This window comes from Pleurodeles waltl, chromosome 7 (genome assembly GCF_031143425.1).
Source record: "Pleurodeles waltl isolate 20211129_DDA chromosome 7, aPleWal1.hap1.20221129, whole genome shotgun sequence".
In the NCBI taxonomy this organism is placed as follows: domain Eukaryota; kingdom Metazoa; phylum Chordata; class Amphibia; order Caudata; family Salamandridae; genus Pleurodeles; species Pleurodeles waltl.
Window position 1 is genome coordinate 411,619,996 of NC_090446.1, and position 18,186 is coordinate 411,638,181.

At 49.3% G+C, this 18,186-nt stretch overlaps 1 protein-coding gene across 4 annotated transcripts in view; it reads right to left on the minus strand.

The window, feature by feature from the left end:
• Nucleotides 1–15,280: 15,280 nt before the first annotated feature.
• Nucleotides 15,281–18,186, minus strand: part of RALGAPB (Ral GTPase activating protein non-catalytic subunit beta) — a 1,713,320-nt gene continuing 1,710,414 nt past the window's right edge. For all 4 annotated transcript variants that reach the window (XM_069243900.1, XM_069243898.1, XM_069243901.1 and 1 more), the window contains one exon: nt 15,281–16,273. In XM_069243900.1, the coding sequence (XP_069100001.1) occupies nt 16,080–16,273 (194 nt within the window). In that variant the 3' untranslated portion in view covers nt 15,281–16,079. The remainder of the gene's footprint in view (nt 16,274–18,186) is intronic.

Here is an 18,186-nt window from a genome sequence, read left to right on the forward strand (position 1 = left end):
TTTGGTCGGGAGATGTCCCACGGCGTGCTGGAGGATGCAGAGTTGTTTCCACGGAGAAAGACTGCAAACAAGACTTGCTAGCTGCAAGAGTCGCAGTTGAGGATTTTGGGGGCTGCCAGGGCCCAGGAAGGACCAGGAGGTCGCCACTTGGAGGAGGAGACAGAGGGGGCACTCAGCAACAGACAGAGCCCACGCAGAAGCAGGCAGCACCCGCAGAAGCACCTTAACAGCCGTTCAGAAGATCTGATCACGGCGGTCGTCTCAGCACAACAAAAGAGGGTCCCACGAAGTCTAAGTCCAACTCAGCGAGGTGGGCAATGCAGGACGGAGTGCTGGGAACCTGGGCTATGCTGTGCACAAAGGAAGTCTTACAAAAATACACAGAAGCCCTAGCAGCTGCAGTTCACACAGTACACAGGATTACTGTCTGGCGTTGGGAGGCAAGCACTTACCTCCACTAAATTTGGACAGAAGGGACACTGGACTGTCGGGGACACTTGGATCCGGCTCCTGTGTTCCAGGGACCACGCTCGTCAAGATGAGAGGGGACCCAGAGGACCGGTGATGCAGAAGTTTAGTGCCTACGTTAGCAGGGGGAAGATTCCGTCGACTCATAGGAGATTTCTTCTTGGCTTCCAGTGCAGGGTGAAGGCAGATAGCCCTCAGAGCATGCACCACCAGGAAACAGTCGAGAAAGCCGGCAGGATGAGGTGCTACAATGTTGCTGGTAGTCTTCTTGCTACTTTGTTGCGGTTTTGCAGGCGTCCTGGAGCAGTCAGTGGTCGATCCTTGGCAGAAGTCAAAGAGAGAAGTGCAGAGGAACTCTGGTGAGCTCGTGCATTCGTTATCTGAAGAGAAACCCACAGGAGAGACCCTAAATAGCCCTCAGAGGAGGATTGGCTACAGAGAGAGGTAAGCACCTGTCAGGAGGGGTCTCCGACGTCACCTGCTGGCAGTGGCCACTCAGAGGTCTCCATTGTGCCCTCACACCTCTGCATTCAAGATGGCAGAGGTCTTGGACACACTGGAGGAGCTCGGGGCACCACCCCTGGGGAGGTGCTGGTCAGGGGAGTGGTCATTCCCCTTTCCTTTGTGCAGTTTCGTGCCAGAGCAGGGCTGGGGGGATCCCTGGACCGGTGTAGACTGGCTTATGCAAGGAGGGCACCATCTGTGCCCTTCAAAGCATTTCCCGAGGCCAGGAGAAGCTACTCCTCTCAGGCCCTTAACACCTATTTCCAAAGGGAGAGGGTGTAAGACCCTCTCTCAGAGGAAATCCTTTGGTCTGCCTTCCTGGGACTGGGCTGCCCAGACCTCAGGAGGGCAGAAACCTGTCTGAGGGTTAGCAGCAGCAGTAGCTGCAGAGAAAACCCCTGAGAGCTAGTTTGGCAGTACGCGGGGTCCATGCCGGAGCCCCGGGGATTCATGGAATTGTCCCCCCAATACCAGAATGGTATTGGGGTGACAATTCCATGATCCTAGACATGTTACATGGCCATGTTCGGAATTACCATTGTGAAGCTACACATAGGTATTGACCTATATGTAGTTCACACGTGTAATGGTGTCCCCGCACTCACAAGGTCTGGGGAATTTGCCCTGAACAACGTGGGGGCACCTTGGCTAGTGCCAGGGTGCCCTCACACTAAGTAACTTTGCACCTAAGCTTCACTAAGTGAGGGTTAGACATATAGGTGACTTATAAGTTATTTAAGTGCAGTGTAAAATGGCTGTGGAATAACGTGGACGTTATTTCACTCAGGCTGCAGTGGCAGTCCTGTGTAAGAATTGTCTGAGCTCCCTATGGGTGGCAAAAGAAATGCTACAGCCCATAGGGATCTCCTGGAACCCCAATGCCCTGGGTACCCAGGTACCATATACTAGGGAATTATAAGGGTGTTCCAGTGTGCCAATCAGAATTGGTAAAATTGGGCACTAGCCTGCAGTGACAATTTTAAAAGCAGAGAGAGCATAAAAACTGAGGTTCTGGTTAGCAGAGCCTCAGTGATACAGTTAGGCACCACATAGGGGACACATATAGGCCACAAACGTATGAGCACTGGGGTCCTGGCTAGCAGGATCCCAGTGACACATATCAAACACACTGACAACATAGGGTTTCCACTATGAGTACTGGGGCCCTGGCTAGCAGGATCCCAGTGAGGCAGTAAAAACACCCTGCCATTTTCTCACAAAGAGGCCAAAAGTGGGGGTAACAAGGCTAGAAAGAGGCTACCTTCCTACAGGCAGGTGTCAGTTATTTTAATCACAACTTTCCAAGCCAGAAGCGCACAGCCATGACAAGAACTGGTGCGTATGTGTGTTAAAGCTACGGCCCTGAAATAGGATCACCATGACCCTAGCAAACAAGTTTGCAGAGCGGGGAGGCATGGGTTGATGTAGGCGATATGCACCAAGATAGAGTCTATACCAGATAGTAACTTTTTCATCTGATTGAGACATATAGCTGCAGATTCCTTACCTTTTGTAGGAAAATGCCACTGTTGGCATGGTCACCCCCTACTTTTTGCCTAGTGTTGGTGCCAGCTTTGGAAGTGTGCTGGGGCCCTGCTAACCAGGCCACAGCACCAGTGTTCTTTCACTAAAACTGTACCTTTGTTTCCACAATTGGCATAGCCCTGGTACACAGTTAAGTTCCTTGTAAAAGGTACCCCTGATACTAAGGGCCCTGTGGCCAGGGAAGGTCCCTAAGTGCTGCAGCATGTATTGTGCCACCCATGGGGGCCCATGCAAACTGTGACTACAGGACTGCCATTGCAAGCTGTGTGAAACGGTGCATGCACCTTTCATTCCAGATATAAGAGGTGCCTTCTATCATGGCCACTGCACTCTGACCTTATAAGTCACCCCTAGGGTAGGCCCTTCAGGCCACGGGCAGGCTGCATGGTTTTAACTGTTAGGGCACCCCTGTATGAGCAGAGGTGCCTCTATGAAACCCATACTCCATTTCCTTGGCTTTGCAAGTGTGGGGAAGCCATCCCAAGGAATTTAGTGGACAATGGTAAATACGAGTTGTCCAACTACATAATGGCTTCAACGAACATAGGCATCTTTGGTATCAAACATGTTGGAATCATGCAACTACACATATTCCAGGGCTAGTTTCAGGATACCATGCATCCCTATGGGATTCCCCCAAAGTCTGCCTGTACAGCTTTGCAGGGTCTGCATGTTAGCCTGTGCTGCTGGCGACCCCAGACACTGTTCTGCCCTCCCGCTGCTGAATCTACCTCGGACAGGGGAAGGCAGAAAAAAGGTTTCTTGTAAGATAGAGGTTCAACCACCTCTTCCTTATAAATAGGTGTCTTTGGGCTGGGGTGGTGGTGCCTCTGAGCGCCACCAGACTGCTTTGAGGGGCACATTTGGTGCCTGTAGGAAGTTGACTCTGTATATACTATCTCAGTGAGATAGTGTGCACAGAGTCCAAGGGTACCCCTTAGAGGTTGATAGTAGCAAAATTAGATAATATTAATGCTCTATTTTGTGGTAGTGTGGTCGAGCAGTAGGCTAATCAGAGGGTAGTGTTAAGCATGGGGACAAACAAGCACTCAAAACACACCCTCAGCGGCACAGGGGAGGCAGGGTACAGTGTGCAAAATAGGCATATGGTTTTGTATAGAAAACAATGGGGGACACAGGGGTCACTGTGGTGATGCAGGCAGGGCACAGGGGGGCTTCTTGGGCCAGCTACCGACTGGGCTAGGCTGAGAGCCGCCTGCTGGTCAATCCTGCAATGGTAGGTGGTTCCTCTCGGTCCTGGGGGCTGCGGGTGCAGTGCTTGGTCCAGGCGTCGGGTTCCTTTGTTACCAGGCAGTCGCGGTCAGGGGGAGCCTCTGGATCCTTTCTGCAGGTGTCGCTGTGGAGGTGCAGGGAGGTAGACTCAGGGTGTCCACGTCGTTGGAGTCGCCTGGGAGGCCTCTCTGCAGTGTTGATTTCTCCAAACTTGAGCTGGGGGCGTTGGGTGTAGAGTGTGAAGACTCAGGCTTCTGGCGGGAAGCTGGAGTCTCTTTAAAGTTGGTTTCTTGTTTCTGGACAGAGCCGTTGTCCTCCGGAGGTTCTTGGTCCTTTAGGTGCAGGTCAGTCCTCTGAGTCGTCAGACGTCGCTGGTCCCGATGGATGCGTAGCTGGTTCTTTGAATCTGGAGACAGGCCGGTAGGGTTGGGGACAAGTCAGTTGTCTCCATTGTCTCTGCGGGGCTTTCAGGTCGGCAGTCCTTCTTGTTGTTGTAGGTTGCAGGAATCCGATTTCCTGCACTCAGGGTCGCCCGTAAATACTGAATTTAGGGGTGTGCTTAATTAATTAAGGGGCTGTCCTGACTGGTGGGTGACTCCTCCTTGTTTTTCTCATTCTCTCCTCAGAACTTGCTGCCAAAAAGTGGGGGCTGTGTCCGGAGGGGCAGGCATCTCCACTAGATGGGATGCCCTGGGACGCTGTAACAAAAGGGGTGAGCCTTTGAGGCTCACTGCCAGGTGTTACAGTTCCTGCAGGGGGAGGTGAGAAGCACCTCCACCCGGTGCAGGCTTTGTTCCTGGCCACAGAGTGACAAGGGCGCTCACCCCATGTGGCCCAAAACCTTTCTGGTTGTGCCAGGCTGGCAGCAACTGGTCAACCTAACACTAGGAATTGGACTGGTATACAGGTGGCACCTCTAAGATGCCATCTGTGTGCATTTTTCAATACATCCCACACTGGCAACAGTGTGGATTGATTGTGCTGAGAAGTTTGATACCAAACTTCCCAGATTTCAGTGTAGCTATTGTGGAGTTCGTAATTGACAGATTTCCAGACCATATACTCTTTATGGCTACTCTGCACTTACAATGTCTAAGGTTTGGCTTAGACACTGTAGGGGTATAGTGCTCATGCAACTATGCCCTTACCTGTGGTATAGTGCACCCTGCCTTAGGACTGTAAGGCCTGCTAAAGGGGTGACTTACCTATGCCACAGGCAGTGGGTTGAGAGCATGGCACCATGAGGGGAGAGCCATATCGACTTGGTTATTTTCTCCCCACCAGCACACACAAGCTGTGAGGCAGTGTGCATGTCCTGAGGGGTCCCCAGGGTGGCATAAGACATGCTGGAGCCCTTAGAGACCTTCCCTGGCCACAGGGCCCCTGGTACCAGGGATTCCAGTTACAATGGACTTATCTGGGTGCCAGGGCTCTGCCAATTGTGGGAACAAAAGCACAGTTTAGGGAAAGAACACTGGTGCTGGGGCCTGGTTAGCAGGATACCATCACACTTTCAATCATAACTAGCATCAACAAAAGGCAAAAAGTTAGGGTGTAACCATGCCAAGGGAGGCATTTCCCTACACAACTCCCCCCCCCCAATGAAAGAGGGTGAGACTAACCTTTCCCAAGAGAGTCTTCATTTTCTAAGTGGAAAAACCTGGAAAGGCCACAGGCATTGGCATGGGCAGTCCCAGGTCTGTATTCCACTACAAAGTCCATTCCCTGTAGGCATACCGCCACCTCAACACTTTAGGGTTTTATTCCTTTCATTTGCATCAGCCATCTGAGAGGTCTGTGGTCAGTTTGAACTGTAAAGTGAGTACCAAACAGGTATGGTCTCAATTTCTTCAGGGACCAAACCACAGCATATGCCTCTCTCTCAATGGAACTCGAATGCTGCTACCTAGGGAGTAACCTCCTGCTAATAAAAGCAACGGGCTGGTCAAGGCCGCCATCATCATTGGTTTGGGATGGAACTGCTCCTATCCCATGCTCAGAGACATCAGTCTGCACAATGAACTGCTTTCAATAATCTGGAGCTTTCAAAACTGGTGCTGAAAACATAGCTTCTTTCAGGGTGTCAAAGGCCTTTTGACAGTCCAAGGTCCAGTTAAAATGTATGGGCATTTTCTTGGAGGTAAGTTCTGAGGGGTGTCACTATGGATCCATATCCCTTCACAAACCTCCTATAGTACCCAGCCAAGCCAAGGAATGCCCTGACTTGAGTCTGGGTTTTTGGAGCTTCCCAGTCTAGAATATTCTGGATCTCGGGTTGGAGTGGCTGAACTTGGCCTCCACCTACAAGGTGTCCCAAGTAAACCACAGTACCCTGCCCTATCTGACATTTAGATGCCTTGACAGAGAGGCCTGCTGATGGTGGGGCCTGCAAAACCTTCTTCAGGTGGACCAGGTGATCCTGCCAGTTGGAGCTAAAGACAGCAATATCATCAAGGTATGCTGCACTAAAGAACTCCAAGCCAGCAAGGACTTGATTCACCAACCTTTGGAAGGTGGCAGGGGCATTCTTTAAGCCAAAGGGCATCATGGTAAACTGATAATGCCCATCAGGTGTAGAGAATGCTGTCTTTTCTTTTGCTCGAGGTGCCATTTTGAAATGCCAATACCCTGCTGTCAAGTCAAAGATACTTAAGAATTTGGCTGCACCTTATTTGTCTATTAGCTTATCTGCCATTGGGATGGGGGGGGGGGCATCTGTCTTGGTGACAGGGTTGAGCCCTCTGTAGTCCACACAAAATATCATCTCTCTCATTCCATCTTTGGTGTGAGGTTCTTGACAGGTAACCAGTCTCTTGTGTCCACATCTTGGGTACACGTGTGTCTCACCAGGGTCAAGGAAAAGAGCTCCGCAAACTGCTGAAAGATCTTCCTGCAGTCAGCTTGCTGTTGGCCAGAGAGGGTGTCTGAGAAGACAACTCCATCTACTGAGCCATATTTAGGGTCAGTGGAGAGGAGGTCAGGGAGAGGTCCACTCTATGCTTCCTGATCCTTAGCAGTAACCATTAACATGTTTACATCTGCCCTGTCATGATAGAGTTTAAGGCGGTTAACATGGATCTCCCTCTTGGGGGTCCTGCTCGTGCCCAGGTCCACCAGGTAGGTTACCTGACTCTTCTTTTCTAGCACTGGGTAAGGGCCACTCCATCTGTCTTGAAGAGCCATGTGAGCATCAGGCTCCAGAACCCAGACTTTCTACCCTGACTGAAACTCAACCATAGCAGCCTTTTGGTCATACCACAACTTCTGGAGTTGTTAGCTGGCCTCAAGGTTTTTGCTTGCCCTTTCCATGTAATCTGCCATCCTTGAGCGGAGGCCTAGAGCATAGTCCACTACGTCTTGTTTAGGCTCATGGAGAGGTCTCCCCCAGCCTTCTTTTACAAGTGCCAGTGGTCCCCTTACAGAATGGCCAAGCAGAAGTGGGAAAACCCTAATCCCTTCTGTGGCACCTCTCTGTAGGCAAAAAGCAGGCATGGCAAGAGGACATCCCATCTCCTTTGGAGTTTTTCAGGGAGCCCCATGATCATGCCCTTCAATGTTCTGTTAAACCTTTCTACAAGTCCATTGGTTTGTGGATGGTATGGTGTGGTGAATTTGTAAATCACCCCGTACTCATTCCACATTTGTTTTAGGTAAGCTGACATGAACTTGGTACCTCTGTCAGAAACCACCTCCTTAGGAAATCCCACTCTGGTAAAAAAAAAATACCAATGAGTGCTTTTGCTACTTGCAGGAGAAGTAGTGGACCTAGGGGGAATTGTGAAGGAAAGTACCATCTTGACTGGCATGTTACCCCCATTTTTGCATGTATGTCAATTTGTTTTTGCCTGTCTAACTGGGTTCCTGCTAGCCAGGAACCTGTGCTCATAGTTTGTGGCCTGAATGTGTATACCTGTGTAGTGACTAACTGTGTCTCTGAGGTTCTGCTAATCAGAACCTCAGTGCTTATGCTCTCTCTGCCTTTAAATTTGTCACTATAGGCTAGTGACCACTTTTACCAATTTTAATTGGCACACTGGAACACCCGCATAATTCCCTAGTATATGGTACCTAGGTACCCAGGGTATTGGGGTTCCATGAGATCCCTATGGGCAGCAGCATTTCCTTTGCCACCCATAGGGAGCTTAGACAAACCTTACACAGGACTGCCACTACAGCCTGAGTGAAATAACGCACAAGTTATTTCACAGCCATTTTCACTGCTCTTAAGTAACTTACAAGTCATCTATATGTCTAACCTTCACTTGCTGAAGGTTAGGTGCAAAGCTACTAAGTGTGAGGACACCCTTGCACTAGCAAAGGTGCCCCCACATAGTTTAGGGCCATTTCCCCGGACTTTGTGAGTGCGGGGACACCATTACACGCAGGCACTACATATAGGTCAATACCTATATCTAGCTTCACAATGGAAACTCCGAATATGGCCATGTAACATGTCTAAGATCATGGAATTGTCCACCCATTCCAAATCTGGTATTGGGGAGCCAATTCCATGCATCCCAAGGGCTCCACTATGGACCCCGGGTACTGCAAAACAAGCTCTCTGGGCTTTTGTCTGCAGCTACCGCTGCTGCCACCCCACAGACAGGGTTCTGCCCTCCTGGGGTCTGGGCAGCCCAGTCCCAGGAAGGCAGAACAAAGAATTTCCTCTGAGAGAGGGTGTTACACCCTCTCCCTTTAAAAATAGGTGTTAAAGGCAGGAGAGGGGTAGCGTCTCCCAGCCTCTGGAAATGCTTTGAAGGGCACAGATGGTACCCTCCTTGCATAAGCCAGCCTACACCTGTTTAGGGAACCCCCAGTCCCTGCTCTGGCACAAAGCTGGACAAAGGAAAGGGAAGTGATCACTCCCCTGTCTATCACTACCCCAAGTGTGGTGCCCAGAGGTCCTCCAGTGTGTCCCAGACCTCTGCCATCTTGAATCCAGAGGTGTGAGGGCACTTTGGAGGCCTCTGAGTGGCCAGTGCCAGCAGGTGGCGTCAGAGACCCCTCCTAATAGGTGCTTACCTGACTACGTAGCAATACTCCTCTGAGGGCTATTTTGAGTCTCTCCAGTGGTCTTTTCCTCAGATAACGACTTGCAAGAATTCAGCAGAGTTCCTCTGCACCTCTCTCTTCGACTTCTGCCAAGGATCGAATGCTGACTGCTCCAGGACACCTGCAAAACTGCAACAAAGTAGCAAGAAGACTGCCAGCGACATTGTGGTGCCTAATCCTGACGGCTTTCTCGACTGTTTCCTGGTGGTGCATGCTTTGGGAGCTGCCTGCCTTCATCCTGCACTGGAAGCCACGAAGAACTCTCTCTTGTGGGTTGACGGAATCTTCCTCCTGCTCCAGCAGGCATCAAACTTCAGCGTCACCGGTACTCTGGGACCACTCTCATTCTGACGACCGTGGCCCCTGTAACACAGGTGGTGGACCCAACTGACTCAGACTGTCCAGTGGTCCAACTGTCCAACTTTGGAGGAGGTAAGTCCTTGCCTCCCCTCTCCAGACAGTAATCCTGTGCACCGTGTGAACTGCAGCTACAAGGGCTTCTGTGCACACTTCTACGAAATCCTTCATGCACAGCCAAGCCTAGGTCCCCAGCACCCTGTCCTGCGATGCTCGCTCCCTGAGTTGATCTCCGGTGTCGTGGGACCCTCTTTTGCAGTGTTGAGATGACCGTCGTGCTCAGACTTCTTGAACCCGTGTTCAAATACTTCTGCCAGTGCTACCTTCTTGTGCGTGGGCTCTCTACATTGCTGAGGGCCCCCCCGTCTCCTCTCCCAAGTGGTGACATCCTGGTCCTTCCTGGGCCCGGGCAGCACCCTTTTAATTCAATCGCGACTCTTGCAGCTAGCAAGGCTTGTTTGCGGTATTTTGGTAAGACAACAACTCTGCATCCTCCATCACTCCGTGGGAAATCTTCTGCACGAAGGAGAAGTTCCTATCATCTTTCGTTGTTGCAGAATCTTCAGCTTCTTCCATCCGGAGACAAAGAGCTGCTCTCCTCCGGAGGTTCTTGGTCCTTTAGGTGCAGGTCAGTCCTCTGAGTCCTCAGAGGTGGCTGGTCCCACTGGATGCATCGCTGTGCAGGTTCTTTGAGTCTGGTGACAGGCCAGTAGGGCTGGGGCCAAGTCAGTTGTCGTCTCCGTCAACTCTGTGGGGCTTTCAGGTCAGCAGTCCTTCTTGTTATAGGTTGCAGGAATCTGATTTCCTGGGTTCAGGGTCGCCCCTAAATACTGAATTTAGGGGTGTGTTTAGGTCTGGGGCGCAGTAGCAAATGGCTACACCCTCTTTGTGCCTCCTCCCTGATGGGAGGGGGGCACATCCCTATTTCTACTGGGGGAATCTTCCAAAACCAAGATGGAGGATTTCTTAAGGCAGGGGTAACCTCAGCTCAGGACACCTTAGGGGCTGTCCTGACTGGAAGGTGACTCCTCCTTGTTTTTCTCATTATCTCCTTTGGACTTGCCGCCAAAAGTGGGGGCTGGGTCCGGAGAGGCGGGCATCTCCACTAGCTGGGATGCCCTGGGGCACTGTAACAACAGGCATGAGCCTTTGAGGCTCACAGCCAGGTGTTACAGTTCCTGAAGGGGGCGGTGAAAAGCACCTCCACCCAATGCAGGCTTCGTTCCTGGCCACAGAGTGACAAAGGCACTCACCCCATGAGGCCCGAAACCCGTTTGGTTGTGGCAGCCTGGCAGGAACTGGTCAGCCTAACACTAGGAATTTGACTGCTATACAGGAGGCAATCTCTAAGATGCCCTCTGTGTGCATTTTTCAGTAATTACCACACTGGCAACAGTGTGGATTTATTGTGCTGAGAGGTTTGATACCAAACTTCCCAGATTTCTGTGTAGCCATTATGGAACTGTGGAGTTCGTTTTGACAAACTCCCAGACCATATACTTAATCTGGCCACACTGTACTTACAATGTCTAAGAATAGACTTAGACACTGTAGGGGCATATTGCTCATGCAGCTATGCCCTCACCTGTGGTATAGTGCACCCTGCCTTAGGGCTGTAAGGCCTGCTAGAAGGGTGACTTACCTATGCCACAGGCAGTATTTTGTGTGCATGGCACCCTGAGGGGGGTGCCATGTCGACTTTGCCTTTTTCTCCCCACCAACACAAACAATGTGCAATGGCAGTGTGCATGGGTTAGGTGAGGGGTCCTTAAGGGTGGCACAACATATGCTGCAGCCCTTAGGGACCTTCCCTGGTCACAGGGCCCTTGGTACCACTGGTACATTTTACAATGGACTTATCTGTGTGCCAGGGCTATGCCAACTGTGGAAACAATGGTACATTTTAAGTAAAAGAACAATGGTGCTGGGGCCTGGTTAGCAGGATCCCAGCACACTTTCAATCATAAGTAGCATCAACAAAAGGCAAAAAGTTAGGGTGTAACCATGCCAAGGGGGCATTTCCCTACAGTGCCCTCCTTGCATAAACCAGTTTGCACCAGTGCAGGAACCCCCTGTTCCTGCTCCGGCGCGAAACCGCACAAAGGACAGGGAAGTGACCACCCGCCTGCCCACCTCGTCCTCCAGGAAAGTGCACAGAGCTCCGCCAGGTGACCACTTGATTCTAACATCTTGGAAATAAGAAGAGAAGAGGCCCCTGGGAGCATCTGACTGGTTAGGCCAGCTGAGTGATATTCTTGACTCCCTCTTGATAGGTGGGCCACTGCAGGAAGTGTCCATCCTCTTCTTGGGTTACGTAAGGGCTCCCCTGAGGGTGGGACCCCAGATTCGTCTGCAAGACTTCAGGAGCCATCTGCAAGTCTCCTCTGCAATACACTTTTGCAACCTCGATACCGGAACCACTGCTGTTCTTTGCTGGAACCAACAGCAAGACTGTAACCAGCAGGAGGGCTCCTACTGAAATTCTGTTTCCAAGTTCTGCAAAGACTTCTGCAACCCCGTTGCTGTGCATACTCCAGTCACTGGGACTCTGCCTGCACTTAGGAAAGCAAGAAGGAATCTTCATTGAAGTAAAGGAGTCACTCCCCTGCATCCGCAGGCACCTCAATGACGATGACCGGCTTGTGGCTCCTGCTGTCCCACTGACTCTTCAAGGCTTCACAACACAGTTGTAGTTCTGTGGCTCTCCTCTGGTCTATCTGGGAAGTCTGTGGTCCCTCGCTGGAGTGGCTTGGCTGGAAACCTGTTCACCGCGTCTGCTTGCCGTTGCAAAGGCTTGTTGGCTTGCCAGTCCGGAACCCCCCCTAGCTCCAAGAAGCCCCACCCACCAGCACTCTGCAGCTCCTAGAATGACGTCCTCTCTGCAACTCCTGCGACGTGGGCATCCCTCTTTGCTGTGCTGCTGAGGCTTCCCTGTGACTTCCAGTGCCTGCTGACAAAGGGGGCTCCAGTGATTCCTGCTGACCATACTGTGTGCTGAGGCATGGCCCTGACAGGAGCCCAGGAAACCCCGGATGAAGGTGCCAGGAAGCTGCCTCTGGATGGAAGAAGATTGGAGTTCTGCAAGAAAGAAGAGGACTAGGAACTTCTCCTTTGGAAGACAGATGTCCCACGTCGCGATGAAGCTTGCAGAGGTGTTCCCACGCAGAAATACCGCAAACAAGCCTTGCTAGCTGCAAGGGTCACGGTAGAGGTTTTTGGGTGCTGCTGAGGACCAGGAAGGACCAGGATATCGCCTTTTGGAGGAGGAGACAGAGGGGGTGCTCAGCAACTCAGCGAGCCCTCACAGAAGCAGGCAGCACCTGCAGAAGTACCCCAACAGGCACTTAGAAGAAGAGTGAACCAGAGTCCACGGCAAGTTACAAAAGCGGGTCCCACGACGTCGGAGGCCAACTCAGAGGGTTGTGCAATGCAGGACGGAGTGCTGGGGACCCAGGCTAGGCTGTGCACAAAGTAAATCCTGGAAGAGTGCACAGGAGCCGAAGCAGCTGCAAATCACGCGGTACACAGCTTTGCAGTCTAGCGTGGGGAGGCAAGGACTTACCTCCACCAAACTTGGACTGAAGAGTCACTGGACTGTGGGAGTCACTTGGACAGAGTTGCTATGTTCCAGGGACCACGCTCGTCAGGATGAGAGGGGACCCAGAGGACCAGTGATGCAGTCTTTTGGTGCCTGCGTTAGCAGGGGGAAGATTCCGTCGACCCACAGGAGATTTCTTCGGAGCTTCTGGTGCAGGGTGAAGGCAGGCTACCCCCAGAGCATGCACCACCTGGAAACAGTCGAGAAAGCCGGCAGGATTATGCGCTACAATGTTGCTAGTAGTCGTCTTGCTACTTTGTTGCAGTTTTGCAGGCGTCCTGGAGCAGTCAGCGGTCGATCCTTGGTAGAAGGTGAAGAGGGAGATGCAGAGGAACTCTGATGAGCTCTTGCATTTGTTATCTGAAAAATTCCTCAAAGCAGAGACCCTAAATTGCCAGAAAAGGAGGATTGGCTACCAAGAGAGGTAAGAGCCTATCAGAAGGAGCCTCTGACGTCACCTGCTGGCACTGGCCACTCAGAGCAGTCCAGTGTGCCCCCCACACCTCTGTTTCCAAGATGGCAGAGGTCTGGGACACACTGGAGGAGCTTTGGGCACCTCCCCTGGGAGGTACTGGTCAGGGGAGTGGTCACTCCCCTTTCCTTTGTCCAGTTTCGTGCCAGAGCAGGGCTGGGGGATCCCTGAACCGGTGTAGACTGGCTTATGCAGACACGGGCACCATCTGTGCCCATCAAAGCATTTCCAGAGGCTGGGGGAGGCTACTCCTCCCCAGCCCTTCACACCTATTTCCAAAGGGAGAGGGTGTAACACCCTCTCTCAGAGGAAATCCTTTGTTCTGCCTTCCTGGGCCAGGGCTGCCTGGACCCCAGGAGGGCAGAAACCTGTCTGAGGGGTTGGCAGCAGCTGGAGTGGAGACCCCGGAAAGGCAGTTTGGCAGTACCCGGGTTCTGTGCTAGAGACCCGGGGGATCATGGAATTGTCCCCCCAATACCAGAATGGTATTGGGATGACAATTCCATGATCTTAGACATGTTACATGGCCATGTTCGGAGTTACCATTGTGACCCAATACATAGGTAGTGACCTATGTATAGTGCACGCGTGTAATGGTGTCCCCGCACTCACAAAGTCCAGGGAATTTGCCCTGAACGATGTGGGAGCACCTTGGCTAGTGCCAGGGTGCCCATACACTAAGTAACTTTGCACTCAACCTTCACCAGGTGAAGGTTAGACATATAGGTGACTTATAAGTTACTTATGTGCAGTGGTAAATGGCTGTGAAATAACGTGGATGTTATTTCACGCAGGCTGCAGTGGCAGGCCTGTGTAAGAATTGTCAGAGCTCCCTATGGGTGGCAAAAGAAATGCTGCAGCCCATAGGGATCTCCTGGAACCCCAATACCCTGGGTACCTCAGTCCCATATACAAGGGAATTATATGGGTGTACCATTATGCCAATGTGAATTGGTAAATTTAGTCACTAGCCTGCAGTGACACATTTGGAAAGCAGAGAGAGCATAACCACTGAGGTTCTGGTTAGCAGAGCCTCAGTGAGACAGTTAGTCACCACACAGGGAACACAAACAGGGCACACACTATGAGCACTGGGGCCCTACCTGGCAGGGTCCCAGTGACACAAGGACTAAAACAACATACTTACAGTGAAATATGGGGGGTAACATGCCAGGCAAGATGGTACTTTCCTACAGGTATTACGAAGGCGATGCTGTCTAAGTCGGGTAAAAAGCTGTTGTATCGATAAAATTCTGAGCGGTTCCGTCGTTCACAGGAACCATGTTGGTCGAATTTGTAAAGCTCTGATTGTTCTGTGCCGTCAGGAGGCCACAAGGGTGTCAAAGCTGCAGAAAGCTCAGAAGCTGTCCGTCCTAGCCCGATGGCGGATAAAAACTATCTACCAAACGAACCATTGACCTTGCACATTACCTCAAGGAGGGATGAGGAGACAACGCACAAAATCGATCATAAATGACTTCCTGGAGAAAAGCACCGCAAAATGTCTGGGCCCAACACTAGATGGCAGGAGTTTGCACAGCATGTGTATCTGCAGTGAGGGACCACTAAGAGGTATCGTTGTTTGGAAAGAGGGCAGGTCAGTAGAAAACCATGATTTTATCAACCAAGTGGTCAACATTTATTGCAAACAAAGCAGCATAACTATTTCGTAGACAATTTAAATGGACCACCTTAGACCCAATGCCATTCAGTGTCTTACCTTGCAGTTAATTATTAATATCCCACCGGTAGTTGATTTCTTCAACAAAGCTCTGTCAAGTCTGCTACATTAAAAGAGTGATAACAATGGTTCAAAAAATATCCTTAGGTTCTAGTAAATAAGTGGACTTTTGTTTGTGCTACCTAATTTAAAAAGTTTATTTCAAGCCAAACTCATTTGTGGCAACATGTTAGCAACCTGACTATTATTTCAGAACAAAAGAACGGGCCTCCACGGTAAGACATTTGTGACTGCTGGACTTCCAATGTATTTGCTGATGGCTGTTCAGTGTACTGTTAAGCACTAAACAGATACACATAACAAAACATGGTATTTTTAATAATCAAAAAGTTTAATTCATTTTACCAAAGTGGTTTTCATAATTTTATTTTGAAAAAGATAAAGGGAATTACAATGTCTGAAGACCGCATCTGAATGATTTCGCAGTAAGCAACTTTTGCAAGACGTGCAGCAATAGTAGATCCAGGGTGCGATGCAAATGTATTTCTGGTGAATAGGTTTAAGTTAATTCTGCATTTTCAGGAGTAGTACCTACTGATAGAAAATAGATTATGACTTAGCCCAACAATGCCTTTAAACGGTTGAGACAGTAGCATTACACACAAATTACTGAAGAGATTAAAATGGGGAACTCAAGCTAAGGCAAGGAAGTCACAAATGAATAAATACTTTTCCGAATTAAAACCTAAACTACACTCAGGGGTATGCTCTTCTATCACAGTATTAATGTTAATGGCGATTCTATAGCACGAGTGGCCTAAAACACTGCTTACCTACTTACTCATTTTCGATATAGAAACGAGGACGGAGAAGACAGACTAGTACTGTTTGTGTGAGACTGATCTCGGACATGTTTATTCTGCAAAGAAGTCTGTGATTTCGCAACACTGAAGGGATTATAGTAAGTGATACGATAAAACACACATCAACAACACACCATTTAAAGGACTGGTCAACGGGATAGATTTATATTAAAGTTAATTGCTTTTCGATGCGAGATTAGGTTTATACGTCTCATCGTAGGCTTTTAGTTTTTTTGTTTGTTTTGGAAGCATGAACGGTTGTCTTTAGGTGATTGCTACCAACAAATTCAAATACATATCTTGGCCTTATGGACTGCACCCATTGATCCCAACATCATGAAAAAGTGAGGTATAAAATTCTGGCTCCAGATGCTTGTTCCTATACTTGTTGACAATGTCAGCTATTTTCTGCTTCCTGCGAACATGTGGAGGATTGTAGGAATCACTTTCAAGCCTCTTTCTCCGACAAATATTTATCACAGTCTGTCTCACTAAGAAACCTGAAAAAAAAAAAAACAGAATACCAGGAATTTAAATAATGAAAATATAATGTAAAGGACTATCTTTTTTGCAACATGTTATCTGAAATATCTATTTTCCTCGTTGTGTCAGTTTTATAGTCATTAATGGAAAATTTCCGGATTCAAGATACATTTTCAAACATGTTAAATGCCAGCCGAAATATACTTATACTATTGATAACTCAATAAGACCATTTTAGCTGACACAGCAAATAAGCAGATACTGGATAACACTGCTTCTCTGTTGTCTAAGGGCACGTGACTCAGTATTTTTGCAACCTTTAGAAAACTTTGTGTAACTCACTTTTTGAAATATATTCAATTATTACACAGATCGTGTATGCACGTTAACAGAAAAACAAGAAATCATAGTGTTTAAGCAAAGGTGCAAAGAAGGCAGTGGCTCTTTTTTGAAGACATCTGTTTATTGTTTTGAAATGCAGAAAACAAGACACAATCACAACAAAAATGGCAGTGATTACTGCGAAGGCTCAGCATTGCACAAAAACTCAGCAGCAAAGTCATTTCATAAGTATCACATTTTACCAAATTAAGACATACATTCTTTAAGTACCAGTGGAAAGAGAACTGGAATGCCATTGGCTCGATATCTTCTGGTGTTTACTTAGGTACACCATCCATTTACAGACTTTTTTTCCGCTCTACGACAGATGTTCATGCCCCAGATCCACATGGACACAGAAGAGGGCTTGGCGACCTCCTGAATCTGGTGATGTCCCTCTTGGCCACCAGATACTCAATGCAAGTCAACGTATTCTGGTATTGGTAACCCGCTTACCCCTTCATGACACCAAACAGTACCACCTTAGGATCCAGAGCAGCAGGTATATGTAGCTGGGGGTAATTATATAGTGTACTTTCTGCCAACAGGAGGAGATAACTAAGTAAGTCCAGATAACATGACAGATGGTTCCACCCGGATCCCCTAGGGTCGTGCATTCTGCTTTTGGGAATCTCCCCATTTTCAAAGGCATTTTAGGACTGTAGTATGTTAGTTGGAAGTATACATGGTGGAAGTATATAAATCTGAGGTTAGATGGAATTGTAAGTATGCAGAAGGTATCTTGGCTTCCCCCCCAAACATCGAGTTCACCCAATCGGACCGTAATTTCTGAAGCTGGTCTGGGGTGAAAAAAGGAGACGGTTATAAAGTTCTGAGATGCCCTTACGTCCCCGCGGACCCAACATTATTTTTGGCTTCAAGAGGGCTCAAACCAGCACTGTCTGTCAAGTTTTCTTGTATGTCTCCAGGGTATGGATAACATGAAAAGATTGAAAACAAACTGGAATTTCAGTAAATCGTATTCTGTGGCTAGGGGGTCAAATGTTACAATATTGTCATATTTCCATTAGTCACCCAATTCAGAAATGGTAATCAGATCCCAATTGTGGAAGCCTGTAAGGCAGGCCACCTGCTTCAACCATGTGCTGGCCCATAGAGGTGTTAGTGAAGTGGGTTTACCAGGCCATTTAATGTGTGAGAGGGCTGCCCACCAACACAGTATGGGTATCCTGCGACCTGTAAAGTAGGGTGTCGGTCCCCATAAAGGAGTGTGAGAAAGTAGCCTCTTTCAAGCATGGTTACCCCTATTTTTTGCCTGTTTGTCAGTGTGTTTTGAATGTGTCACTGGGATCCTGCTAGTCAGGACCCCAGTGCTTATGGTTTGTGGCCTACTTGTCAGTACGTTTCACTGTTTTTGTCAGTATGCTTGACTGTGTCACTGGGATCCTGCTAACCAGGTGTAGGAGGCTGGCCTGGCTTATAGTGGGTACCCTGTGGTACGTACACCCTGTGCCAGGTCCAGCTATCCCTTATTAGTAGAATAGAGGTGTTTCTAGCAGCTTAGGCTGATAGAAGATAGCTATGGCAA